The sequence below is a fragment of the Beta vulgaris genome, chromosome 3 (assembly GCF_026745355.1).
Source record: "Beta vulgaris subsp. vulgaris cultivar EL10 chromosome 3, EL10.2, whole genome shotgun sequence".
Taxonomy (NCBI): domain Eukaryota; kingdom Viridiplantae; phylum Streptophyta; class Magnoliopsida; order Caryophyllales; family Amaranthaceae; genus Beta; species Beta vulgaris.
The window spans coordinates 56,131,042-56,158,864 of record NC_079204.1 but is presented as its reverse complement, the minus strand read 5'-3'; the positions used below and the strand labels follow the sequence as shown (position 1 = coordinate 56,158,864).

The window sequence follows — 27,823 nt, the reverse complement described above, 5'->3', positions numbered from 1 at the left end:
TTTGAAGTTGTGCTCCATGCTAGGTTCATTGCAAGGACAAGTGAACTTGATTTATGGATAACTGTATGCATGTGTTGTCCGTGATCACCAGTGATTTTCTTAATTATGGATGATATTTTTCTCACATTTGAGGAAAAAAAAGAAGATTTAATTTGAACAATTTGCCAGCTTTTGTATGGATTAGAATCTACTTTCAAGTAAAAAATACTTTGGATATTATTGATTTTACACTCTGATCTGATTTTCAAAGTGAATAGCTTTTGGTCAAAAAGCAATTAGAAAGGGAAAATATATATTTGCTGATATTGATGACATTTCTTTTTGTTATATATATGTCACATATCAAAGAAAGAACATCGCAAAACTTGAAAACTTTGGCATGTTGATGTTGCATGCTCAAATAGTAAACATAGTAACTTTTGAGGTATTTAGGTTGCATGCTGTATGATGGTGTATTGATGCATGATATGTTGTCTACATGCTTATGGCTGAGCATCATTACAAGCATGGTCTTAAGAGGAAGAAGACATTGTAAATTTGTGTTGTTTAAATAATGTTGAGCTCTAAAGTTAGCCACAGTGGTGTTTTGTTTTACTTTTAAGCGCGTAAATTAAAAAATTATATTCTATTCAAATAACATGGTTCATGGCATAATAATTTATTGGGTAACTTGTATTTAAAAAACCGACAATAAAAAAACTGAAAATTACTATTTTTTGGTTTTCATAATTTTCTTTTTAAGTTTAAGAAAATCGAGATGTTATGACAGAAAGCAATAGCGAACAAGCCTAATCGGTGGTTTACACATAAGCTAAGTTATTGGCCAAGCTTGCCAAATTCCTGATAGTTGGATGGTTACAGTATCGACAATTCGACATAGTGATCTACAAAGTGTAAAAAAATTTCAGGAGTTTGGATTACTAATGCTAATTATTGCTCTTGAACCTTTTTTCTTTTTCTTCCTTATTGGTAGACCTAGCAACTTGAAAAAAGCTAGTTTTAACAGTTTTTCTAGTATCATTGCATGGGTTCAAATCTCACATTCCCATGCTATCTTCATGATTATTAAAGCCAGACAGGTCCACTTTTTTGGATGTAAATATGATTGCTAGTTCTAATTATTGTACATGATATTTCTTGTCATAACTTTGAATTCTTAGGTTTGGAGTTTTGGACCATGAAAATTTAGAAACTTTTGAGGGATTTTTTAAATTTATTTTCCAGATAATCCTGATAAAAAAATGATAAAACACTAATCGTTAGTGGAAATCTATGTCGGAAAAAATAATTTAATTAGTTTCGTAGGAATAACAATTCCCTGTCCAGAATGGTAGAAACCGATTTTCGCTTTTTTTTTTCCCACCACAATTTGATTTGGGTCCCCAAAATTGAGGAGATACAAATGGGTGTACATAGAAAATGTTAATGACATAACAATGAAGCAAATTAAAGCAAGGATTTGCAATTATTTTTTCCTTGATAGATTAAAAGCAATACACAAGTACAAAGATTACAAAGAACATTAGCCTTAACACTTCTCTCTGGCTCCCCAATCCTTTCTGATGTCAAAATAGTAAGTGGTATCCAAATAACAGTTGCCATCATCATCCACAAACTGCAAATAATACATGCATACACCAAAATTAAGTGAAACTAATCCAACATCTTTGTTGTAAAAAATAATTAAGACCATGTCATCATAGATTAGATAGATTTGGTAAACAAGTTAACCGGATCGAGTTAATATAGTTCGGATCATATTCAAGTAGTGAGTCATTCGGTTTTATCAGGTCATATTAAGTTCTTGACGATATATAATTTATAATATATTTTAGCTATATTAACTTTAGATTCGAGTAAAAATTTGGTTATTTGGTTTAGGGTATTATTCGAGTTTGAGTCGAGTTGTTTAATTTGTCCATTTAGATATATACGAGTCAATTTTGTCAATTTCGAAGACAAGCTTTACCTTAGATCGAACAAGAAAAGGACCCCTTGCAAAGAATCCAGAAGGAGTAGTTCCTTCTTCTAACTCAAATGTATATTGCTCTTGTCGCGGGCTAAATGTGCCTATCAACTTCTTTGTTTGGTGCACTGCGAAATTTCCAATATCTAAGTCAACATATATAAACCGAAACCGAAAGAATTATAACAAACGAATAAAAATCATAAAATAATAGCGAATGCAGTGGCAGAAGCATGTAGGATGTCAGAAATAAAATGTAATATAACTAGGACTTTTTCTTATCCCTAATTATTATATGAACTATTATGTTGCGGATTGTAATAAATAAAAAAAAAGGATAAAAATCATCACCCTTTCACTTTCTTAATCTTCAATTTGTATATTTGAACATTGATAAATTAAATTAATATAAGTAGAAGACTTAAAATATCTAGTACAAAATTTGTTAAGTTTGAACAGAAAAGTCAAAGTAGTGCAACTAATTGGAAACGAAAGGTTATAAATTTACCTCTGATTCCAGACTTCCAAACCATGTAGGTGTACGTAAGGTTTTTAACAGCCTTTTTGGTCACAGTAAAAAGAAATTTGATGCGGTATTTACTTCCTTCTTTGAGGGTAAAAAGAGTGGCCTTAGAAGTTGTAGGAAGAAATGGAATAGTCAACACTACATCAGTACGGCCAGGAGAAAGAACTGATAAGCTCAAAATCTGCACTTCTGGGGTGCTGTTCTTATCTGTTAATACATGTAACAGGAAAATGTCAAACAAAAAGAACAGATATTTATCATAACATTTTGCATTAGTTTCGCTTATTTCAGTTTAGTTCAGTTCAACCTATATATATGAAGCACGAAAACTTTTGTTTTCGAAATTCTAGCACGTTAACATACTAAAAGAAGTCCGAAAGTGGCGAAGACTAGAGATTTTTTCGTTTATGAAACCTCAGTCATTTTCGTGCTACATAGGGTTGATTTATGTTAAAAAATGTTTAGCATAGTCAATTATTTTCCAAGGTTTTAAAATAGTAATAAGGTAAAATTAATTAGTAAATTGAAATTTTGATAATGAGAACAAATAAAGTAAAGCATAGTTTAAAGTTGTTTAATTTATATTATTACCTCCAATATCTAAAAGGTCATTGCTTTCTAGAAGCTGTTGCTTCTGATTGCTTGAGCTTTCATCACCCTTCACAATAGCAACACAGAAAAAGTAAGCAATAGATACAGCACACAAAAATCTACAGTATGTGCACTTGAGAAGTGTTTAACTTCTTGTGTGTAGTTTGCATGAAAACAATTTGAAAATTATATTTTTGTGTAGAATAATAAACTATAGGAAAGAAATTGTACCAAAGAACAAACCAAAAACAACTTTAAAGACATATAAATTAGTGGTAGCTTGTTTTTCCCATGTAGTTTCCTCTTCTAGGAAGTAAAAATGAAGTTTGGTGGATCATATAATTAAGTAAATTCCGAAGTTTTACTAATTTAGAAGGACTAGGTAAACAACTGCCTGTTTTGTGGGAAATTATCAACTCAACAAATACGCGGTGTGCACTTGAGAAGTGTTTATTAACTTCTTGTGTGTGGTTTGCATGAAAACAATTTGAAAATTATATTTTTGTAAGGAATAATAAACTATAGGAAAGAAATTGTACCAAAGAACAAACCAAAAACAACTTTAAAGACATGTAAATTGGTGGTAGCTTGTTTTTCCCATGTAGTTTCCTCTTCTAGGAAGTAAAAAGGAAGTTTGGTGGATCATATAATTAAGTAAATTCTGAAGTTTTACTGATTTAGAAGGACTAGGTAAACAACTGCCTGTTTTGTGGGAAATTATCAACTCAACAAATACGCGGTTTTAAATTTTTTTGAAACTTGTATTTTCAATGTTTTTTTATATAAATCAAACATGCGCTAAATGTTTTTGAAATATGATTTCTTTCCAACCAAACACAACGTTAAACACGAGGAGATAGACTCTGACCTTATCATCTTTGTCAAGCGCTTTGTCTTTTGCACTATCTTCATACTTCAAACAAGCATCATCATCTTGCTTTACGACACAATTATCTTCACTATGACCAGTAGTTCTTTTGCTCATTTCTTTGATCAAATCTTTGCAAATAATATCGGCATTTTCGGCCTTCAACTCGCAGCTTATGCTCTCTATGTTATCATCAGCTTTATGCTCAACTTCTTTGTTAATGTTAGAAGAAAGAATAATCCCAGGATTTTGGGAGGAACAAATAGTTCCTACAACAGCTGACATTGTTTTTGAAGTTATGAAAGTTACAATAACTCACACTTAGAATTTAGAAACACAAATATGATGAAGTGATGTTTTTGTGTTATGGAGCTTAAGGTTGAAGTTGGCTTGTATTTAAAACAATAGGAAATAATAAATTTAATAGTGCACAAGTTATGATCATGATGAAAGCATATGACATGTGGGTTCAAAAGTTAGGGAAATATGGTAGCTTTGGAACAAAGGCAATTAAGCGGCTAAAGCATCTAACATGGGATGTGTAAATGATTTTTCCTGTGGAAAAAATTTACTAAAACAGAATGCCTTATCAAATATTCAATGAATTAGAGGTGTTAAAAACTGGGCTCATCCACGGGTGAAACCCGTATGCGATTCAAGACTCAATCTGTTTCGTGCCGAGAGTGGTTGGTTGGAAAGCCGATCCATTCAGACCCAGCGGTCACTCGTGTCCAGTTGAACCCGTGAAATTAGTAACCCGATAGTATAAATTAAGGGATTGTACAAAATAAGATTGAACTATGCATCATGCTAACAATAATAGACTTAGTGATGTCGAAATTGGTATTCTTAAGATAAAAATATACTCCCTCCAATTTCTATAGATGTAACATATCGACTTTTGACACTATTCATCCAATATATTTTGACCATTAATTGTTATTTATACATAAGAAAAAATAAAGTCATGTAGGATCTTGTTTGATTTGTCACGGTATACACTTTCCAAATATATATCTTTTATAATTTTTACTTTTAAGCAATTAGAGATACTTTTATACAATAAGAGATATTATTGATTAAAGTTGTGCTTGCAGAAATGTGAAAAGTCCAATGTCACGTCTAAAAACAGAGGGAGTATTATTTCTAAGATCTCCCCCCTTCTCATATCATCGATAAGTTAATTTTCGTTCACTTTAGCGACTTAGATGTCTGAATTTCCAACTTTGACATCACTAAGTATATTTCTGTTTACATAGTTCACTAGTTTATCTATTTTTGTATAATTATTTCTTACTTTGGTCTATTATATTCGATGGTCTATATTTTAGTTAACTTTTGAAAGTCTATTATTTGTCTAACCAATTAGGCAAGTGATAGGAGGACAACATAACTTTAGATGAACATATTGCTCAAACTCTATCTTATAGAGTTATTTTACAATTTTAGAGGATCCAAACACTTCTTTTTTTTTTCTAGTTGTAATGTTTTGGTTTTGCAATAATCATTGACTTACTTTGACTCTGAATTTGTGAATAATATATAATACAAACTTTAACGTACAGGGTATTATTGTTAGATTTATCTCATTATATATATACAAAAATTCAAATTTTTTATAATTTTCTCATATTAATAATTAGTTATATTGATAATAAACAAAGTTGTATATTGCTTAACAAACATAAAAAATAAAATATTGCGTCAATTAAAAAAAAGATTTTAGGTAGTGGTAGAGAAAGAGAGTTGTAAAAGTAATTAAGGATATAATAATACATTTACATGATAGTTAGGATAATTTTAAGTAATTTCAGGTGATAAATAGAAATTCATGTAGTAAAATGTGAAGGCAACACATTACACATTATATTAGAAGTACGGAGGATGATGAGTAGCATAGAGTGTGCTGCAGAAAAATGAAAAGTTAGGTAGCAATCCCAAGACAAATTCCCTTGATTAGTTACTATGGTGATTGATCAATGACAGGTTACCAGTGAACAAGTGACCCTAATGATGATGGAAAACCCCAGATTAAAGAAATAAAGTTTAATACTTAATAGGGGGTCCATTTTCTCATTAACTTTTCTTGTAATGAGAAGCACTTAAGAGGTTGTTTAAATTATGTCATCCATTTGTTCTTAAAAACTAATAACCTCTGATTATCTTTACTTGTAAATGGATTTGGAGATCTTACATCTTTTGCATAAATATTCTACATGAGTGGTTGGGGCTTGGAGGTATACTTTAAAATTGTATTGTGTATTATTAAGTGGATTTTGCTTTTCTTGTGTAGCTATAAGACAATAATTATTGGACAATTAGGTTCTTATTAAAAATTATTGAATTTGCTAAGGAGGGTTCTAGTTAGCTACTAGTCAAGAGAGGATTCTCTTCCTAGATCATCAATGATTAATTTGATGGGTATTAAAATAGGAGTAAATGATAAGGTATTGATATGTTGCTTTACTATTTACATAACTATAATAATGGTGAGAGTGAAGGATAGCTTAATTGGTTATAGTTTCTCTTTCGATTTCAAGAGATGTTGGGATCGATTATCATCTCTTTGTTCTTATGGCCTCTCTAACATTAAAAAAAATACAATGGCAATAAATAAGCCATTTTTTATTACAATACGTAAAAGTTAATATAAAACTACATTTTTACCCGGTGTTAAGTTTGCTGAGAAATAGTTGCCAAAATCCTCCCTTTGAAGTTTGATCTCCCACTAACTATAGTCTATACTACTGTCCAATTATTGGAAAGAATCTCAATCCTTTTCAACCCCTACAAGGCTACAAAAGCTACTAAAGAGGCGTATGGTTCGTGAAGAGAAAAGGAAAACGGTATGAGAAAGGGTTATAAAAATGGAAGAGGTTTCTCTTAGATTAAAAATGTTGTTTGGTTAGTAACATCAAAGAGAATGGAAAATTATTGCTATTATTATTTATACTATCTTTAATATTATTATGAATAAAATAATAAATAAAAATAATAATAAAATAAGAATGATTATAATAATTAATAATATAATAAAAATATAATAACAATAATAATAACGATAATAATAGTAAATTTAATAATGAATATAATATTATAATAATAAATATAATATTATAATAATAAATATAATAATAATATTAATAATAAAAATATAATAATAATATTAATTGTAATAATAATATTAATAATAATAATAATGTTGATATAAAATATAATAATAATAATATGAAATCTAATAATATTAATAATAATAATTACTATTATAATAATAATAATGATAATAATAATAACAATAATAATCTCTATTACATAAGGGAAGGGGGGAACAACGGTGTCCTTTTTTGAACTGACTATTTTGCACCCCTTTCCTTTCTAAATTACAAAATACTTGCTTGATTAGCTTCTACTTGATTAGCTTATATGAGAAAAATTAAAGTTTCCTCTTATTATAACTTTATAGAAATAAAATACCTGCTTGATTAGCTTCTACTTTCACTGATCAACAAATATGTTTCATGTTATTATCATTGACGACTACACATACATAGCTTTTTATGCACGCGATGCGTGCGATGACATTTTTAGGCCTAATATATTAGAAGTAAAAAAAGAAATGAATTAGTATTTAAGTTCACCTCCATTTTGTAGAAATAAGATTCTTTGAACTACAATCAAATATTATTTAAAAACACTTTAATAAATAAGTATAAATAATGAACAAATAACGGTATTTTATTTCTATAAAATGCTTTGCAAAAATCATTTCATGCGAAATCAGATTGTGTATGAAAAATTTGAAATTTCATTTCACCTATAATTGAAAATCAAAGTGTTCAAATTTAGAAAAGGAGAAAAATTAAAAACGACCATTTCATGCAAAATCAAATTGTGTATGAAAAACTTAAATTTCCTTTCAAATATAATTGAAACTCAAAGTGTGAACATTTAGAAAAGGAGAAAAAATTAAAATGATGAAAATTCTTAAATATCCTGTGAAATCAGAATTTAGAAGTTAGACAAGGAAAAAAAACTAAAATTGTATTATATTTTGGTTACAATTTTGGGATCATAGAGAAATTACTGAAATCCATATAAATATATAATATTACAAATGAATAAACCAAAAAAAAAAAATGACGATATATAGTAAAGAACTCATACTGATTATAAAAGAACATGCGCATATAAGACTTGAGAAACAAAAAACTATTCAAAATCACAAAAATGAATGACAACAGAAAAAGAACATGGAAGAATCTTATTCACAAAATAGAGGTGAACTTACATACTAACTTGCATTTTCAGTTTGTTTACTACTTAGTATTAGGCCTAAAAATATCATCGCATGCATCGCGTGCACAAAAGGCTAGTAGTAATAGTTGTATGGTAGAGGGATATGGGTAATCCCAAATCTTGGAGGAGGTAGGGAATTAATCTAAGGAGAAATGGGGTAATCCTGAAAGGAAAAAAAAGGTAAAGAATTTGAAAAAAAAAGCACTAACGAAACATTCACAAAGAGAAATAAGGAACTTTATTCCTTTTTTTGAAATTTCTCAACCAAACGCCCCCTAAGAATATTACAAAGAATACTCCCATCATAGATCTCTCTCTTTATTTAAATAGTACAATAATTTGTAAAGACTAGGGACAGTTATATATATATATATATATAAAGATCGACTTTAAGTTTGTAATAAAGGACTAAGAAAAATATGTAATCTTTGTAAATATTTTCTGATATAATTATTTGTTTAAAATTGTCTACAAGATTTTGATTTTTTGCATTATTTATATATTAACTTCGACTATAATATTTCTTTTAGTTATAGATAAAATATTGTTAGATTAGTTTTAATATATATTTGATAAAAAAAATATCAATTTTTTATAATTTGAACTAATAAATAGTTAAAAAGATTATAATAGTCAAACTTGTTCTTTCAATTCATAAGTATTATAGGTACCTTAAAACAGAAGAAATATATATAAATATAGATCGTCAAAAGAGTGACCAGTAAGTATTACCCAAGTATTCTCGATTGCTCACTGTCCATAATCTCTTTCAACTTGTAGCCATGATGCTCAAAACCAAAGGTCAAAGGCAAATATTTATTTGGCTGAATGTTTCCCTAGAAGATCTATTATTTACAAGATTGCAGCTTGGGTTATAGTGGAGTAAATCATACTGGCTCGATGAGCTCTTTGTACTTACTTTTGGTGATTTACTCTATAGTACAATTACCTTAATAAGTTAGGTTAAGGGTGCATTCTCTTCACCTTAATAAATTTACTCTATATTTATTAACAAAAGAATATAGCGAAAATAGGATAAAATTAAATACAAATAGTACTATACTAATGTTATGAAACTATTATCTTATTACGTGCTTATGTTGAAATGATGATCAAACGACTTATATTCTGTAACAAAAGGAAGTAAAATTTATACCTTGGAACATTTACAATAAGATAATGCCTCTTTCACTACCATTTTTAAACCCCGTCATGTTCTCTCTAGTCTCTCCATTTGAGATTCAAGAGTGGGAACTTGAATCTTTTACTTTAACTTGTGTTATTGTTCCCAATTCACATCATCGAATAAGGAGATATTTATGTTACTTGGATTCTCTGTATTACTTCAGGTATTCGTGTCGGATTTTCGACACTCGGACATAAGTAAGACACTTAGACACTTCATTTTGGGCAAAAATCTTAAAAAATTTCAAAAAAAATCGAGTCAGATACTTGAACACGTACCTCAGTATGTATAACATAAGGAGAGATTAATTGAATATAAATTCTAGATTTAGATATGCATCATTTAGAGCAACATTCGCATGACACTACAATTCAATGTTCATTGACAGTTGACCGTTGACCGTTGTGGTCCTCATCAAGTGTTATTATGACAATAGGGTACATGCTTTAGAAATCGAATCTCAATTAGACAGTAAGCATGAATATGGGAAGTCAACAGCCTGGACTGTGGCCTGTGGGACACAAATACAACGCCCATCATCCCCCCTCCCCTAGGTAATTCGATCGTGTACATGGGACTTGGGAGTATGGGACCATAATATACATCATGTTGATCTTGAAAACGCATAAAATTCAAAATAAAAAAATATATACTCCATTTTTATTCAAATTAGAATATGCAATAAAAAATGTATTTGTATGATGATAAATCAAGATAATGTAATGAAAACATTAATCAAGAGAAAAATATCTTGGGTGGACTGGATTTATAAATAATGTATTGTGGATTCAAACTGACTTTATCACATAAAAAATGATTAATATTAGGAAAAAAAATGACTGTAACTGACGTAGGAAGGGTCGACGAACAAGCTAATCGTCAAAAACATGCTTAATAAAATACCTTCTTCAGTTTTTTCACCATATACGCATGACAAATTTTTTTTTGCACCATATACCTTCACAAATTTTCAAATTCACCATATACCCCACTTTTCCGAAAATACATCCACTTACCAATGAGTCAATGACTAACAGCGTTAACGTTCGTTAGTCATTAACCCCTGATCCCTCTCTAATCCTAATTAACTAACCTAAACCTAAGCCAAACCCTAAGTCTAACACCTAATTTATACCCTAACCACCCATTACCCTTTCCCCCCACTGCCCCACCACCCCAGTATCCCCCCCTCCCCATTACTCTTTTAAAACATCGAGGGTATATGATGAATTTGGAAACTTGTGAATATATAAGGTGCAAACAAAATTCATCAAGTGTATATGGTGAAAAAACGTACCTTCTTGGAAAGGAAAATGGGACAACGAATACAATCCACCACTATGCTATGAACTACATGCTTTTTTAGGCCATCCAGGATCGTTTAGCATCCGAAAACAACACTTTAATAATTTTCGAAATTTATTTTTAATTAAATTTCATATTAGGGTTTTTGGTTAGAACTATTTAAATGCTTTTGAGCCGTCATTAAGCTTAACTTAAATTTTGATAATAATACTTCAAAAGTTTCTCTTTTCTATGAACTTATTTGACATACTTATTAATTAAGACTGGCCCTTTTATTATTACACAAACTTCCATTTTGTTATTGGAGTTTGAAGTTTACAGCAAAAGGGGGGGCTTATGAGTATTCCATAGGCCATAGTACTATTAAGCAACATAAATACATACTAAATCACAATAAGTGATCAGATACCATGCAAGATAGGACTGAGTAGATATGGCCTGTTTATAGAGGTTGAGGGCGCGTCTGAACAATGTAAACATCATTGCCAACCAAGCATCCTTCCACATCCTGAGGGCACCCGAATTTCCTCTCTAGGAAAAAACCTACTGCACAGAGTCGCTGACCAAGCTGCCTTCTATAAACAGGATCAACAGTCAGCGGTTTCTTGCTATAATCTACAGTCAAATGAATAACTTCGCCATCAGCAGGTCCCGCTCTGCCCACCAGCATTTCTTCACTGAAGTTTGCAAACGCCAACGTTTTCACAGACCCGTCGAATTTTCCAGAGGATAGGCGCCATGGAGTGCCTCGGGTGCCTGAAGCTAGTGTTTCACCAAGACCAGGAGCTATCTCAGCCTCAACCACATTTCTGTCATTGTCAGTTGGGGAGAGTGTGTGAAGTACAAATGACAAAGTTGGAGAAAGCATTTCTTGGACTAAAACTGCCATTTGGGCCTTCTTTTGGGCTACCCCTGCTGCCCGCCGACTAAGAACTGCTCGTCGAGTGTATAATGAAGCCCAAACCCTACTTACGGCACTGTCAAAGACTGTAGGATTTGAAGGGCTGACATTTGGAATAGATTCATAGAGCCCAGCAGCTGACATTCCAGCCAAATCCTCTACATTAGCACTAGACCGAACAATTAAACGAGCAGTGCTTGGAAAGATTTCTGCTATGCTCTGAATGATTTCTTTTGAGAGCTTCAATGAACATATCAGTTCTTGAAGCTCGGCACACAGCTTATCAAGGGCACCATCTGCAACCTGTGCAGTTTCTATCTGTTCTATATAGGACTTGTATGTTTCCAGAGACTGGTTAGCCTCTAATGCCAATTCCATCGAGCCAAAAGGGATAACTGCTCCTGCAGGGGCCTTGAAAGAAGCTGGAACTCCTTGCTCATTGTGAACTGCCATAAAAGTGCATACAAGTTAGAAGCAATCATATGCAAATGGGTCTATAAGGGTATTCCACAGCATAGGGCCCCAAAATTTGGAGGGAAATTTCTTAATGATGCAAACAGAAAAGCTAAACCTGTTAGTTTTCTCTGATTTCCCAAGGTCTACTTATTAAATCTTTTGATTAAATAATTAGCGTGGAGTATATAATGTAATCATAGGGTAGTGTTCAGTTCAACTTATTTCGACTTATTTCATCAAATAGGTTCCTATAAGGTCCAATAAGTTTATCCACAAGTGCCAATAAGTTGACTTAAGTTATAACAAGTCCAATAAGTTCAAATAATAATAAGAAGTTCAATAGGTTCAGATAAGTATAGATGTCAAATTCCCGGCAAAAAAAGTTCAGATGTCAAATTGAGGTCATAGAAAAGCGTATCAATTCTCATATTTTGATGTTCCAATTATAAAGATTAGCACAAGGCCACCAATTTTTTTGAGAAGACCCTGCTTACGATACACAATATTCCAGATGCATGGATTTTGTTGTTCAATCCAATGATGGAAAAAAATGTGCTTGACAACAAGAAGAAACAAACTACACCTTTAGCAGAGGCTTCTGAAAGAGAAGATAGACGTCCACAAGCAGCAGCTTTAGCCCCACAAGTATGTGGCGTTGCATCAGCAAGCAGGATGACAGCTTCAGATGGATTTACCTGAACCAAAATTCGGGCACTAATCAATAAAATTACTCCGCAAAGCAAAATGGTGGTGGATATCACCTGAAGCAAAGTTATCTCCATTTTATCAACATTTTCACAATGAAAACTCCAAGCTATGTTGCTCGGACTTTTCATTTCACCTCAAGTACCCATGTCCGACCCTCGACACTCGGACATGGATGGGACACTTTGACACTTCATTTTAGGCCAAAAAATTGAAAAGTTCCAAAAAATAGCCGAATCAGACAATTGGACACATAACCATGCCGCACATGGGTACCCGAGTCCGAGTAACATAGACTGCAAGTCCTTCAGTTCACTCAAAGCTTAGGAATACAGACATCAGGCAAAGTAAGCAACATGGTTAGACCTTGCTTACCTGCGGAGCTACGCTCAGGGAGGCGGAAGAATCATCAGACTCAACAGCCTCTTCCGTAGTTAGATCCCGATTTGGAGGAATGTCTACGGTGGGCTCATGATGCGTTTCACCTGGGCTACATGGCTGTACATCCACCCCTCCTGAGGAAGCTTCCATCCTAGATGGCATTACAAGGACCCTTTGAATTACAGAGTACTAGAAAATAAAAATCCTAGAGTTTTCAGTTCACACTTTGCAATTTGAAAAATCATCAGTGGGAAATTTTGATGGACAAAATTTATACTAAAGAATTATTCCCTTCATCCCGCATTGCTCTTTACACTTATCATGATACATATATAAGAAATTAGTTGTTTGTATATCAGTTGTTATTTTGTTGAAACAGATGTAATAGGAGTTAGTGGGGTATGTTTTGTTGTTAAAAATTTGATTTCATAAGAAATAGTGGATATTTTTTTTTTATGAGAGAGTGAGTAATACCCTAATTTTAGTAGTGGGAAAGAAATGTATTGAAATATTAGTGGGTTCTTTCCAAAAAAGGGAAGTGTATAGAGTAATGTGGGTGAACGAAAAGGTAAAGAGTAATGTAGGAAGCTAAATCATTCGAACTGAGGGAGTAAAAAAAAACAGTTTGTTAAGGGCCAAATTCCGGATGATATTACCTGACATACTGTCCATTAAGTTTCTCAATATAAGAAGCTGAATCATCATCTTCGCAGGTCACAAAGGTAACCTTCTCCTGTGAATTAATATTTGTATTGTTACTACCAAACTCAAACATCTACTATGAAATAGAAGATGAACAACAAATACAGCAAAACTCACTTGTCGAGCTCGGACACCAAGATGGGATAAGTGTGGTAGCTCTTGTAGAAGTATCACACCAACTATATTAGTCCCTGCAGCCGTCACCTGCCAAATATCCCTAATGTTACACATACAATTCAGGGTCTTCAATACTATGTGCTAAACACATTCAGAGATCTTTCATACCTCTTCATCTCCATCAGCTCTGCGAACCACAAGAATTACAGGCCCTGTTACAGATGAAGGAAGTGACCCAGGTATTATGCTGTCAACCTGCGTTAGAAATTATAACATACAAGGAGATCCACTGTTATTTAAATATAATAGCTGTAAATGCTAAACCCAATTTCAGGGAAAATGTTACGCTACAAAATAAATGAAAGATCTTCAAGTTATAGTGCAAAGGCAGCATTCTACTTAGAACCTGTATATTCTGTATGTTGTGCCAAGTTTAAGATAAACTTGGACAAAAACAGCAAAAAGGTGGTTATTTATCTTCTGTCCATCAGACCTCCAAATTGAACTTTAGAAACTGTTTCAGCATAATCATCATCCCTCGTCAATAGGATTCTTGATTCAGGCTTGGTTAATTGGTTTGGTTAAACTCCTTAGTTGTTGTAAAAAAAATCCCAGATCACTTCTAGAGTACAAAAACAGGAAGTAGGAAGTCAGCTTTAGAAACATGCTGATTCTTATTCATTAGCAAAAGCATTGAGCTACAACGAGTTGTCTTAAGAGGTGAAAATCCATAAGAAGACGCCACAAGGGCAAAGAGAGACAAACATTAGGAAGCCATAATTCAGTTCCATAAGGTGCTCCCATATTTTAGTTAACAGGCATTCGATTTCAGTTATTGAGCTCTCAGCATTTACTGAAATGTGTCCTTTTTGTTTTCTAGTTCAATCAGCCATAAATCTGAACTAAGGGTAGTCCATTCTCACTGCAGTGCAGTTCTAAAATCAGTTGATGGGCTCACCTTCAACCAAGAGCTAGACATACCTCGCTTCCTTATTCTAAAACTAATAATTCCATACTGAATCCATATTTTATTCAAGCACTCATAATAATTTACAGGACCCTACTAAATAAATGATATAATACAATATAAACTAACCTGAACAATCGTTCCATAAGCAGATCCGGGAACAATAACATCCCAACCTTGAGAGTCCAAAGACTGTCTGACCGCTTTCAGAAGAATGGTACAAATTTTAGAGACCTGAAAAATTACACTGGAGAGTAACATTGAAGGGAAAGTCAGTAACATAGCAATCTTCTAAGACAAAAAAGGATATGATTGGGTGGGAGCGTTTCTTGCATTGATTCCCCCAAAGTTACACCTAAGTCGATCAATTATGTTTCCAACATGATAAATCATCTATTGCTACTGAAAAGGTTCTTCTTACCCAGCACGAATCTCAGCCTCTGTGTATGTCCTCACACTATTTTCAGCAATTCCTAGAGCTCTTCCCAGCATCTGCGAGACCCAAAACCTTGTCACTATCAGAATCTTCAATTAGCATTTTAGCAATATATAAACGTTTATTCTCTCTATTTCACTTTAGCATGTTTCAAGAAATACAAATACAATGCCAGATTGCCAGGAGGTGCATCATATCTCTCTACCTGAACTTTTTGTGGGAATATCTCTAGTAAGGAATCAGAATATTCTTCAGTCAGCCTCCGCGATCTATCAAGGGTCGCTTTGAGCCTTAAAGCCCAAATCCTCTTACTTTCTTCATTTCCTTCAATAAGATGTTAAGAGAAGCTTATCACACAAACATGAAAAATTTCCATCTCATGACTTACCGAAAAACAAAAGACAGAAAAGTTAACAAACCTTCCTTCTCAGAAAGACCTTTATCCTTCCACGCAATGAGTTCATTCCCAATGGCAATGCATTCCTCCGATTTCCAGCCTGAGAGTCCCAGCTGACGGATTCCAATAGTAAGGGCATCAAGCGGTTCATTCCATGATGTAACATTCTTTGACTCCGCTCTTGCAGCAAGCCAACTTGCTCCTCCCAAAGCCTCAAGTGCATTGAGAAATCTGGAATAAAAAAGGCTTAGAAGTCACTGTACAACTCGGTAAGGAGGTTTTGACTTTTGAAGAGGTGGGAGGGAGCAAGGTACTAAAGAAACTTAAGATAGAAAGATTTTTCAGCTTTGTTTCCTATCCCGAGTCCCGACGTACCATCTCAGATTTTCAGACATGTACTACCATCAATATTGCTTGGTTAAAAGATTGCCCATATACTGCTCTTAGAATAACACCAAGCAACAACCTAAGCCTTTTTGTATTTGACCACTCATTTACCAAACCTTTCCATTTTTTGGGGGGGTGGGGGTTGGGGTAAGGAAGAACCCTTAAGCAAGATTAAAGGGACCTGCAACAGGTGTGTTCAACCCTTAAGATGATGAATGTATGTAACTAAATGAAGTATGTATCCAACTGCAACACTTTACAGTTAATTCCCCACACTATTGTTAAACCATCTGCACCATAGGCATGGCCATAAAAGTGTAAACATATTCCTTAAACCCATAGCGATGTTCGTCAATAGCACAAATAACTGGAGTACAGAAAGAGGATACCTGCTCAAAAGAACAAACGAATAATCCTCAAGGCCAATCTCACAAAGACGCCACTGCACGGGCAAAAAAATCACAGAAAGAAGAACCATCAGATACTATCCCTGGATATGAAATTGAACATGAACAGAATTGATAAAATGTAACCTTTTGACGTATAGCAATTGATGCATCAGGGGCGTCATTCCGAAGGCCGCTTTCAAGACCCTTCATCAGTACATCCCTAAGAGAATTTAGGGACTGCATGACCTTGATTAGTTTATCTACTTTTACACCTGACCCTTCTGAATCATCCAAACTCTGGAAAGGGGAAACAGAAAGATTTTTTATCACCAGAATCGCATAGCAATTTGAAGAGCACGTCATTGATAATTAACAAAGATGCTTACATTGTAAACTCATCATTCTAGCTCTTTTAGCATGAAGAAGACAGTATAATATAGTACATCAGTTCTGAAGAAATCTCCAAAAATATATATCATCTTCCAAAGTCGGGACTAAAAAGCGCACCTCACTTTGTCCTCCCATAAAATCAATTTACGTGAAACTCAACAACTACCTGATATTTATCCATGAAATCATGATACTCTAGTTCCAGCCTTCAAAATAGTACTACTCTTGTTTACACTCATAGAGTATTAAACATCTTGAACAATTAAGGATCTATGGTTAATCAAAGTGAGATCATTCTGAGTTTCTGACTCATTTGCATATAACTGCTATAGGCCCAAAGCCCCAAACTACCAACAAGCAAATAAAATGTGAATAGTATCAGAAAAAGGGAAACGAAAGGTACCTCAAACACCAAATATATACTTCCTCAATACATGGTTATACCAAAAAGGAGATTAGTTACATAACCTTGGAAAGCTTTCTCAATTTGCAAGAAATTAGAGTGTCAATGCAAGTGAAACAGATTCCTGAGAGAAGACTCCCCATGAAGCATGAAAGAAACAATTTGTTGGTTGTCATGATATACGATCTCATTTTGGTTTAGCAAATTTCTCTGAATTTATCTTATTTCACTTTGATGGGCGGATTTCTTGGAAATTATATGTGCTAAAAAAAGAATTTGTCCACTTCTGTTTTCTTCAAGTGGAGAACAGAACTCATAATAAGATAAGCTACATATCCAGAAAAGACAACACAATAACAATATTATTTCATAGAAGCAAAGAGATCCTCATCAGCTACATGTTCTCTGGTGCTTTGACAACAAAGATATAGTCGATGTAAAGCTCCATATATTAAATGCTTAATACTTTAGCATCTAATAATGTGGAACCACAAGCTATTTCAGCTAATACGGGTGATGATGGACTAGACAGAAATTCTCATGTCCATAATAATGATAAGATATCTGAGCCAACTAGTCACTTCTAGAACCAATGTCAATATACACTTATACAAGCACAAATCACAGGTCCACAATCTAATTGGCCAGGTGGGGCTAAAGTTTAAAAATTATGGAGCCAATATCCAAGGAGAACTACAAGTTGGATGCTGAAATGAAGAATTAGATCACACACATGTATCACAGTGAGTAAATAAGGTTTTCTCGAAGAAAATCTTAAGCTGGAACATACCTTCTTCTGCTGCAAAAACAAAGTGAGAGCAGACAAGCCTTTTTCATCCAAAGACTCTTTAATTGAGTCCAGCTGTTCAACAAGGCTGCAAAGTCGAGAAGGCCACATTAGGAAGCTTTCAAACTCGAAGTATCCAAAAGGCCTTTAAGTTTTAATGGCTAGAGGGAACGCTCTATCTAAGTATCTAACTAATGAGTTCAATAAAGGTTAAAAAAAAAAAAAAACTACAAAGACTGTAACCTGTAAAAAAAAACCTAGTGTTCTCTCATTTGAGATTGCTGGAAAAATCTCAAACGCATGTGAGAAGAACATTAGACACATAACATTCCAAAAAAAAACAGAAAGAATCCGCAGACTGAAACAAATCTTTTCTTATCAAAAGCTAATTATCATGATTTTACTGAAATGTTGAAAAAGATAGAAAATTGGGGCATCCCATAACAATGAATTCAACAATCACAGCACCGAAAGCAAAATGGTTTACTCTAAAAAAGAAAAGATTAGAGTAAATGCGTGCATGCTAAACCAAAAATCATAAGCCAGACTAGACAATAAAATAGACCTTCCAGCATTAAAGAAATCCTTCAATTCTTCATGAAAAATCTTAAATTGCTCCACAAATGCATCATTAAACTCTCCAGGATTTTTGGTAATTCTTGCCAGCATAGCTTCTGTAGCAACCAAATCCTCAGGTCCAGCATTTCGGTGGAGCTTGTTCTGTATTGTATGCTTAATTTCTTGCTGGAAGGAAGAAAAAGAATGATAAAAAAAGGGTCACCATGTACAATCTTGAGTAAGATCAGTGTGGTACGGAACAAAGTTGAACCTTGAAGTCATGAGGGATATCATTACGATGAGCAATATCTCTAATTCGAGTCAAAGGAACAGATGCAGTAAATTCAGCTTTAAAAGATGGCAAGGAGGGGTGAATCTTGCGAATAACAAGCCTTTCCTGCACAATAAGATGAGGCACTAATAAGCATCACTGCACACAAAAGGCTAAAGGAGCACTTGCCAGAGCATATACACCCAGGACAGGTAAGTTAGACATCATTCAGACAGGATGAGGCAAACTGGCCCAAACAGAAAATAAACTGAGTGTAAACTTCATACAATAGGCCTTCCAGCTCATTTATCCAGGGGCCCGGGCTATGATTCTGAATTTATGTTCTCACTCTTCTTTGCCTAGGTTTCAGGTTTGTTAATATAACCATTTTAGCTATATATAAAATGTCTAAAGGCCTTTTTTGTGTGTTGTAGATCAAAGGTTGATGATGCAGGGATCAGAAAAAGGATCTTCTGAGGTTTGAGGAGCAAAAGTAACAAGTACTTTGAGATGAGAGAAAGAGTGGTCAAAGTTCAATGTTGAGGAGCCAAAGCAACAAGTATTTTGATGTGGAGTACAAGAAAATGAATGCATTAGAAGTTGGATTATCTAATGTGCCAAGCGCCAAACATCAGTAAGCACTTAAGCACAAGTTAAGCAATACAAAACATAACATTAATATTTTACATTAATTTCTATGTATAGTGCCAAAGATTACCCAAAAGCAAATACAACAAAATTTCCAAATAAGTGAAATCTTATACTCCCTCTGTTTCACTAAAATAGTTGCACTTTGACTTTTCAATTTTTACGCTTACCAATGTAAAGCTTTGAGCACTAATTTTTTTATTATGTATTTGTGAAAAATATTAAAGGTTGATATTTCGAAAATATGAAGAATCTAACAAGATCCTAAACGATTATATATTTCTTCACATATAAATTACAAATGATGGTCAAAGTAATATGAAGAGTAACCATTTTAGTGAAACGGGGAGAGTATCTTGTTAGACACAAACACATACATAATTAATTGAGACTTGCAAGTCGGAAGTTTACTGTATTCACAATCAGTATGAAAAATCTCAACCCAGATCCACATAAGAGGTTTAAAAGAAAAAGAAAATGGCAGTAGATAATAGAAGTTATCTTTTGAACATATGTATATATGAATATATGATCAACCTTACCAAGTAGGAAGATGACAATGATAGTACGGGAAAGAAAGGCTTTCGACACTTCAGCATTATAGCATAAAATCAACAACTACCTGCGGTGAGGTATCTCTCCTGCAATAAATTCTTTCCAGCTCACGAAAAATGAGCCTCGAGATCTCAGCATGCCTATTTGGTCGATGATGGCCTCCATCTTCAAAGCACGGGATTTGACCAGTGTTTATCCACTGCATGACGGGATAACAATCGATTATGAATTCAACAAGGTGGAATAAGACAACATGATGTTAGCCAACGGAATCATATGACATACCTTAAGATATATCGCTGAAAGAGTAAGAGCCTCCAAGTGGTCATTGTTTTCCAAACTTCCAACTACTAGCTCACGAACTACTTCAAGCTTGCAGACAAAAGACATGCAATATTAGTAAATCTCATTGACATAAATTGAATTTAGGTCTACGTGCATCAGTTTTTTAAATCAATATAGCTCCTACTTTATTGAAGAAATCAAATGCTGAAAGAGGTATATTGGTTATCTACATATACAGTCAAAGAACAGAAAGATAAATCTTCAGTTGTACAGGTATCAGTCCTACAGCACAGTACCTATGCGTCTATGCCACCACTCCCTTTAGCACACTCAACTAGCAGGATGTACAGGTGTCATTCCTACTGGAGAGAAAGAACAAGGGAACATTACAGGAAAGAGAGATATCACCCTATATTTCAATTTGTAGCGTACGAATGATGAGCCTCCTGTACACCAGAAGGCAATACTCCCTCCTTTTCAACATAGGCCTTTTAAATTGTAGCTTGCCATTAAGGACCCCATAGATCCAGAAAAAGGGAAGGTCAATACACTAAAGATATTGCACTAAGTGCTTATAAAGGAAATAAAGGGTGAATTGTGAAAATTTGTATTAAAATACTGCATGGCTTCTAAAATTTATGCATAGGCCTTCTATTATGAGTCAAGGGAGTAAATAATTTATATTCGACCTTATTAATCACATCATCCATTTTATGCATCTGTTCAGCAAGTCTACCTTCATAAAAGTTCTCAAAAGTAGGCTATGCTTATAATGCAGAGTGTCCCTGAACCACACACCTTGGTGGATCTTGACACTGTGGCAAGGACACGTGATAAAAAGAGTTGCGTTTGAGACTTAAACCCATCGACGTGACCAGATGCATGTCAAAAGGATATTTTACGCTATGGGGTATGTGTTAGACTAAATCAATCCCCATACAAGAGTCACTCAACTAAAGTTGTTATATATAAGCGCTTAATCAATATTTCTAAGACACTCAGGACAGGCGGAATAGAAAGTGGAAGCAGTGAATCATAGTACCTTCCGCCACCAATTTCTGGCATTCTGGTCATCTTGAACCAATTTTAGAGCCAAACCTTCAAGACCAGAAGTGTCCCATCTTCGATCACTTTCTCTATTGTGATGCTCATTGGATCGCATGAATGAGGCAGCCTTCCCCTGCCACTGCTCTACAAAAGGACTCGTCTGGGCTTCTGAATCTGTAACAGTAGCATCACTAACAGAAGGCCGGTTATCAACCAAAACCTCAGCCAAGCCCTGGTCATCCTCGGATTCAGCAGGCAGGATCTCAAGAGCCTCAGCTGTCATGTTCCAGTGACAAAACAATGTGAATTTTCCGCCCCCTGGAATTTGGAGCTTGCGGTTGTCACCAGATTCCCAATTCAAACTTTTATCCTTCCCCATGATTACAAATTTGAACTCCCCAGAGTCTCCTCCTTTCAGTTCCAAATCTAAAACCCATCCATTATCTGTCCAATTCATCGTCACTGGTTTTTCCCATGACCCCATTTCTTTGCACGACCCAAAAATTACAACACACTCTCCAAACTGCACTTGATGCTTCAACAAGATGCTTAACTGCACCTTTCCATGTTCCCGTCTTGACCTTGTTTTGTTATTGTTCATTATCTCTTCCTCCTCTCTGCCACCACAGGCAATTCAACTTAAGAAAGTTATATTACATATAAGAACATATCAAAAAGAGAAATAAGACGAAAAGCGTAATACCAACTTTGGCATCAAATTGTAATTTTAGTTTAATCCTCGAGCTTAGAGTTACAAACTAGAGGGGGAAAAAACCCCTCAAGCAATTGAAACTTTGATGCAGAAAGGCCTATAAGTCAATCTAGTTCAACTTCTATCTTAATGCAATCTTTATTTCCTTACTATATCCTTCATTTAGTGCCATATAGCCACATGGGGTTAAAAGATATTTTTACTGATTGAGACTATTCCTTCATCAGTCATCACCCCCATGGACTACCGGCAAATGTTCGAAATGAGGCAGATTTGCACTCATTTGATAAAATAAACAGCTCCAAATTCCTACAAGAGTACAAGCTCAATAAATCTAAACTTAAGAGTTTCAATACACAATCAGCTCAATAACTCAACAACCAACATCAGTGTTACCTGATTCGCCTTTTGAATTTGCCAATTCGCCCAAAATGGGTAAAAAAAATGAACCTAAACCAACCATAATTCGTTTTTCTCAATTCGCAATTCGCAATTCGCAGGGGAATTAGGGAATTAGGGAATTAGGTAACACTGACCAACATAGCGGATACCAATTCAGTATACCATAATCCCAAAATGTAATCATATCAACAAAATGTTATTCCTCGTACAAACACCAGATACAGCACTTTTCTACATATACTGCATACATAATAGTTCAAAGCAAAGTAATTTTTTTCTTCTTTCTTTTTTTGGAGGATGGGGGGAGGGTTGTATGGAGAGCCACATACGAGAAAGATGTAGACAGGATTCGATCCCATGCCTCGGTTAGTACAGTTACCACCCCACCCATTAGACTTAGAGCTAGCTAACATTCACAATGAAAAATGCTAGTAAAAGTCCAACCTTTAGACAGAAAAAATGATTTATCTTGTTAGTTGTGGAAGCAAAACAAATTCAAATACATTACTCCCAAATTAATAACAAAAGATACTTCTTTTCTTATATAAAGATTAACATATATAACATTACTTCCAAATTAATAACAAAAGACACTTCTTTTCTTATATAAAGATTATCATATAACATTATCAACCAAAATTTAATCAATGTACACTCCACAATATCTCCATTTCATAAAACCTTATTAATAAATTCAATATGACATAAACCCAGGATCCCCACACTTCATTAAGACTTCCCAAAAGTTACTATAAATAGTAAATTCACTTCCATCACCTAAGCTAATACTTAACTGGGTGACAAAAATTACTACTTTTAGTAACTTCAATGAAATACCCAGCTAAAATAAGAACAAATTTAAGACAATTAAAGTAATAAATAAAGAAATATACAATGAAATTCTCACCTAGTTTGAACAGAGGAAATTCCACAGAAAATTTGAGAACGAGAAGTTGTTGAAGAAGGAAGCTTGAAATACAAAGGTCTCAAAAATCTGGAATTAGGGTTACGAAAAGAGGTAAATTGGCGTTGAATTTGCTGCTGAATTTGGAAATTATTGCTGTAATGAAGACACTTCATCACACCAACAGCATCCATTTTTTTGCTAAAAATAGAAACTTTTGCGAAAATTAATAATAAATGAGTGACTGAAGTAAGTGAAGTGAGTGAAGAAGAAAAATAGAGAAGTTTAAATCATTGAATTATGAAAGTGATGAAATGAAGAAGAAGACGTAAATAAGACGGTGAAAACAAATCTCAAGAACATTGATAAAGTATTATTAATGTGGAGAAATTGCTAAAATTGCGCACCATTCAAAATATCATTAATGTTTTAGGGGTAAAGCTATTTTCGGGATACCAACTGGAGTTAGCGTGAGTGGTTAAAGGTCTCTCGTTTTTAAATCAAGGGCTCGGGTTCGAGCTTTGGATATGGAAAAAATCCCAACGGGAAGGTATACTGCCTTTTGAGGTGTTTATGTAAACTTCCGCAGGAAATTAATCCACTCGTCGAAGGCGGTATGAAACTCATTGTAGTAGAAAAAAAAAAGTTTTTTAGGGGACCATTTCTTCATTTTTTTTGTGTCTTTTTCTTTAAAATATCTACATTAATCGACTCAATTGTCCAAAAAAGATCTATATTTTTGTAAGTACCACTTTTGTTCCCAAGTAGGAAAAAGGTGGAATCCCAATCTCACTCACATTGATGTTTAAGTCATAGTACTTTACTATTAGTATGTCGACCAAAAGCAGTGGAATGAAGCTCAATGGTAGTTTTTTTTTTCTCATTTTCGGTTCAATAAGGGTGTATTGAGTTCTTTTCAACTTATTTTTCTTTATCTGAACTTATCCGAACTTGGAGTATATTTTATCAGTTTGTCAGATTTTATCTGAACTTATAAAGTTGTATTTTGTGAGTGTGGCAAACCTTATTTTATGAACCGAACTAACGTAAATTTATTTGAACTTTATTAATCCTTATTCAACCTCATCTAAACTTTTTTTTTCTTACAAGGACTATAGATAAGGTGAACAGAAATACTGAACAAATCCTAATTTGATCGATTCAAGTTATAATAAGATGATTTTTAGTTTTCATCATTTTGGAGACTATCGATTTTGAAATTTGGGTCATACAGTACTTGTTTTAATGCCGAAAACATTTGGTTTGAAGATGCTATTTCTAATTACTTGCTTTTTTTTATATGTATGAAACAAAACACACACCATATACTCTATAAATAGCAAATCTTATTAATATAGTCATTCATAATGAAACTGAAAACATTGTCTAAATCCAATAAAAACATTCTAATACTGACATTATACTTCGCCATTGATATTTTTGGAATGAAGTTCTCATAATAATCATATAGTACTTGATATGGTGGTAAGTTTTATATCTCACTAGAGACACTCAGGTTTTATGGATGGGATTCCCTTACCTTTCCCCAACTGACAAAAGGTTTTGTCTGTGTAATTGGGCCGGATTAACCTGTGCGAGCTTGCGAGGTGACAGCCTAGTAAGGCACTTTTCCTCATCAATCTAAAAATTTGAAGTTCTCATAATTTTTTTGGTTGAATGGTTTTGATTCAAAAAAATTTAGGTTATTTGGCCTTGAATGCATAATCTTTTGTTCAATATCTTTTTTTTTCATGTCGGTTTTATATCTGTCGTTTTTTTTTTACAAGTCTAATATTATGGTCTCAAGTAATTTATATAATTATTAAAATTTGATACATAGTAAGTTCTTTTTGATATATTTACATGCTTATTGTCTGATAATTAACTATATTGAGAAAAATCATATTTATGCCATAGCACTCTTTTTCCCGAGAAGGAAAAAGGATGTTCTCACTCATATTGAAGTTAAATCATATGAGCTCCACCAAAGCATGGGCCCAAACACTCTTCACAATTATATATGCATATGTGTCAAAGTTAGTAAAGTAAACAAGGTGTGCAGCGAGCCCATAAGATAGCATTACAAAGCTAGAAAAAGAAATTCACTTCACTTTTTGCGTTCTTTAACTAGTTTTCCTTTTAATTCTGAGCTACTCTCCACCTAATGACATATTTCATCTATTAATATTTTACGTTAATAACACTAAATATATAAGTTTGAAATCACGGAATTAAATAGTATACATGTAACATAGCATTTTCTAAACTTTTTATATTGTATTGTATGTGAATTTCATGGATTAAGAAGTACTAATAATGAAGAACGCCACGTAACATGGTTCCTTGTTTAAGACTGCCTTTTAATATATTAGTATAGATTTTAACCGATGTTAATGATAGAAAAAGAAGCATGGACCCAAATAGTTTAAAATTCTCATGTTATATGGTACGCATCTCAAATAGGAGTCCGTTTCGGAAATCTCATGATAAGAAGAATTTACATCTGCACTGTCCTAGCACATAGACCCTCATGCAGATGTCCAATAAGCACCCCAACACCCCCTCCCCCTCCCCAACATTGAAATTGTGCTTCCACCAAGATTTGAACCTTGTTTCCCATGTGGGATGGAAGCGAAATCTAAACATGTCATTGAAGAGTGTTTGATGTTTCAAAATAAGGCCCATTTACAAAATAGTTTTGCAACTCATGAAAAAATATAATATATAAATTGATGAGTAATAATAATTTATTAGTTATTTTAAATACATATAAAAGTACTTATAAGAATAGCGTATATATCTGATTATAGTATTTCAGTATCAACTGCTTGCACTTTATATCATTAAACAAAACCAGTCTTTCAAAATCTTAGCCTTATCTCAAGTCTCAACTGAAGTAAAACGAATTGATATTGCGACAAAATTCATGGAGGGAACTTTGTTTTCACAACATATACAATTATCTTACCATTCCAAAAAAAAGGTACTCTCTAGTCTCCATAATTAATCTCATTTGCTAAATGTCGTCCTAGATTTTCCTGCTAACGCCCTGTATAAATACATATACATGTATTTATACTTTAACACTCAATATCCCACCCTCTTTCACCCTCCCTCACTCTCTTCACTCTCCATCACTCCCTCACTACATCTTTTTCATCAACAAGGATCTCCCATCAAAAACTCCGGCAATTTTTCCGGAGACAATAACTCCGACAACTTTTTCGACTAATTTTCCGGCCACATTATTGCATTATTAATATTAATGAAATTTTATCTTTCTTTTAATACACAAAATCGGACTATATTGACTTAAAAAAAAAAGTGTCCAGGCACCTAAATTAGGTTCCCGAACCTGTGGTCAGGCACCTAAATTAGGCGCCCAACCACAGTTAGGTGCCTGTATCTGTGGTTGGGCGCCTAATTTAGGTGCCTGACCACAGGTTCGGGCACCTAATTTAGGTGCCTGTACCTGTGGTCAGACACCTAAATTAGGTGCCTGAACCTGTGGTCGGGCACCTAATTTAGGTGCCTGGACACTTTTTTTAATCAATATAGTCCGATTTTGTGTATTAAAAGAATTATAAAATTTAATTAATATTAATAATGCAATAATGTGGCCGGAAAGGTTGTCGGATTTATTGTGCAGGAGATATTGTCGTCGGAAAGTTAGCCGAAAAATTGTCGGAGTTCTGGGACAGTTAGCCGGAATAATTGCCGGAGTTATTGTGGATGAAGGAGATGTAGGGAGGGAAATACAACCCATGTATATAAATACAAAAATACAGGACGTTAACTGGAAATTCTAGGGCGGCGTTTAGCAAGACCCACAGTATCAACTGCTTGCACTTTACTTGTTTTTATTTTTTTTATGGCGTGTAAGAGCTGATAACGCCTAGATTTGTTTTATATATATATATATATATATATATATATATATATATATCTATTTGGTTGTATTAGTTTTAGGCTGAACTTTTTTGTTTAGTTAATGTAAGTTTTTCGTTTTTTTTTTTTTTTTTGACAGGAAAAACGGAGTTGAAAAATGAAGATATTTGCATATAGAGTTATCATGTTCTCAAGGTTCTAAGTAGATGCCATTGTTATTTTGAGGGTCGTTATGTTGGAAGTGCTCCATTGAGTGAAGATTGGTGATAATATGCATCAACTAAATTAATATATTGTGTTGGTGATAATGTGCATCAACAAAAGTTTAGTGGTGAGAAGTGCATCACAAATCAATTAAGCAAGTCCATGACACGATGGATGTTTAGAGATCGAGTTG

At 33.7% G+C, this 27,823-nt stretch overlaps 2 protein-coding genes across 4 annotated transcripts; both read right to left on the bottom strand.

The window, feature by feature from the left end:
• Nucleotides 1–1,446: 1,446 nt before the first annotated feature.
• On the bottom strand, nucleotides 1,447–4,495 carry LOC104889709 (rho GDP-dissociation inhibitor 1). Its single transcript, XM_010674997.4, has 5 exons — nucleotides 3,952–4,495; nucleotides 3,084–3,150; nucleotides 2,475–2,699; nucleotides 1,970–2,094; nucleotides 1,447–1,615 (listed from the first exon to the last, which is right to left on the bottom strand). Exons 1-5 carry the CDS (start codon nucleotides 4,234–4,236, stop codon nucleotides 1,529–1,531), a joined length of 789 nt encoding a protein of 262 aa, XP_010673299.2. The 5' UTR covers nucleotides 4,237–4,495; the 3' UTR covers nucleotides 1,447–1,528.
• Nucleotides 4,496–10,918: 6,423 nt separating this feature from the next.
• LOC104889708 (phosphoglucan, water dikinase, chloroplastic) lies at nucleotides 10,919–23,931 on the bottom strand. Of its 3 annotated transcripts, none has more exons than XM_048640060.2 (19): nucleotides 23,542–23,931; nucleotides 21,516–22,137; nucleotides 20,474–20,560; nucleotides 20,256–20,387; nucleotides 18,986–19,111; nucleotides 18,722–18,900; nucleotides 18,160–18,244; nucleotides 16,721–16,873; nucleotides 16,577–16,629; nucleotides 15,823–16,031; nucleotides 15,609–15,718; nucleotides 15,389–15,459; nucleotides 15,097–15,214; nucleotides 14,169–14,255; nucleotides 14,001–14,087; nucleotides 13,838–13,914; nucleotides 13,167–13,332; nucleotides 12,679–12,790; nucleotides 10,919–12,085 (listed from the first exon to the last, which is right to left on the bottom strand). In XM_048640060.2, the coding sequence occupies exons 1-19, from the start codon at nucleotides 23,730–23,732 to the stop codon at nucleotides 11,181–11,183; spliced, it is 3,570 nt and encodes a 1,189-aa protein (XP_048496017.1). In that variant the 5' UTR covers nucleotides 23,733–23,931; the 3' UTR covers nucleotides 10,919–11,180. The 3 variants fall into 3 exon arrangements, with proteins under 3 accessions (XP_048496017.1, XP_048496015.1, XP_048496016.1); XM_048640058.2 differs by having other exon boundaries at nucleotides 15,609–15,727; nucleotides 23,542–23,930; XM_048640059.2 differs by having other exon boundaries at nucleotides 13,176–13,332; nucleotides 15,609–15,727; nucleotides 23,542–23,930.
• Between the last annotated feature and the right edge of the window lie 3,892 nt (nucleotides 23,932–27,823).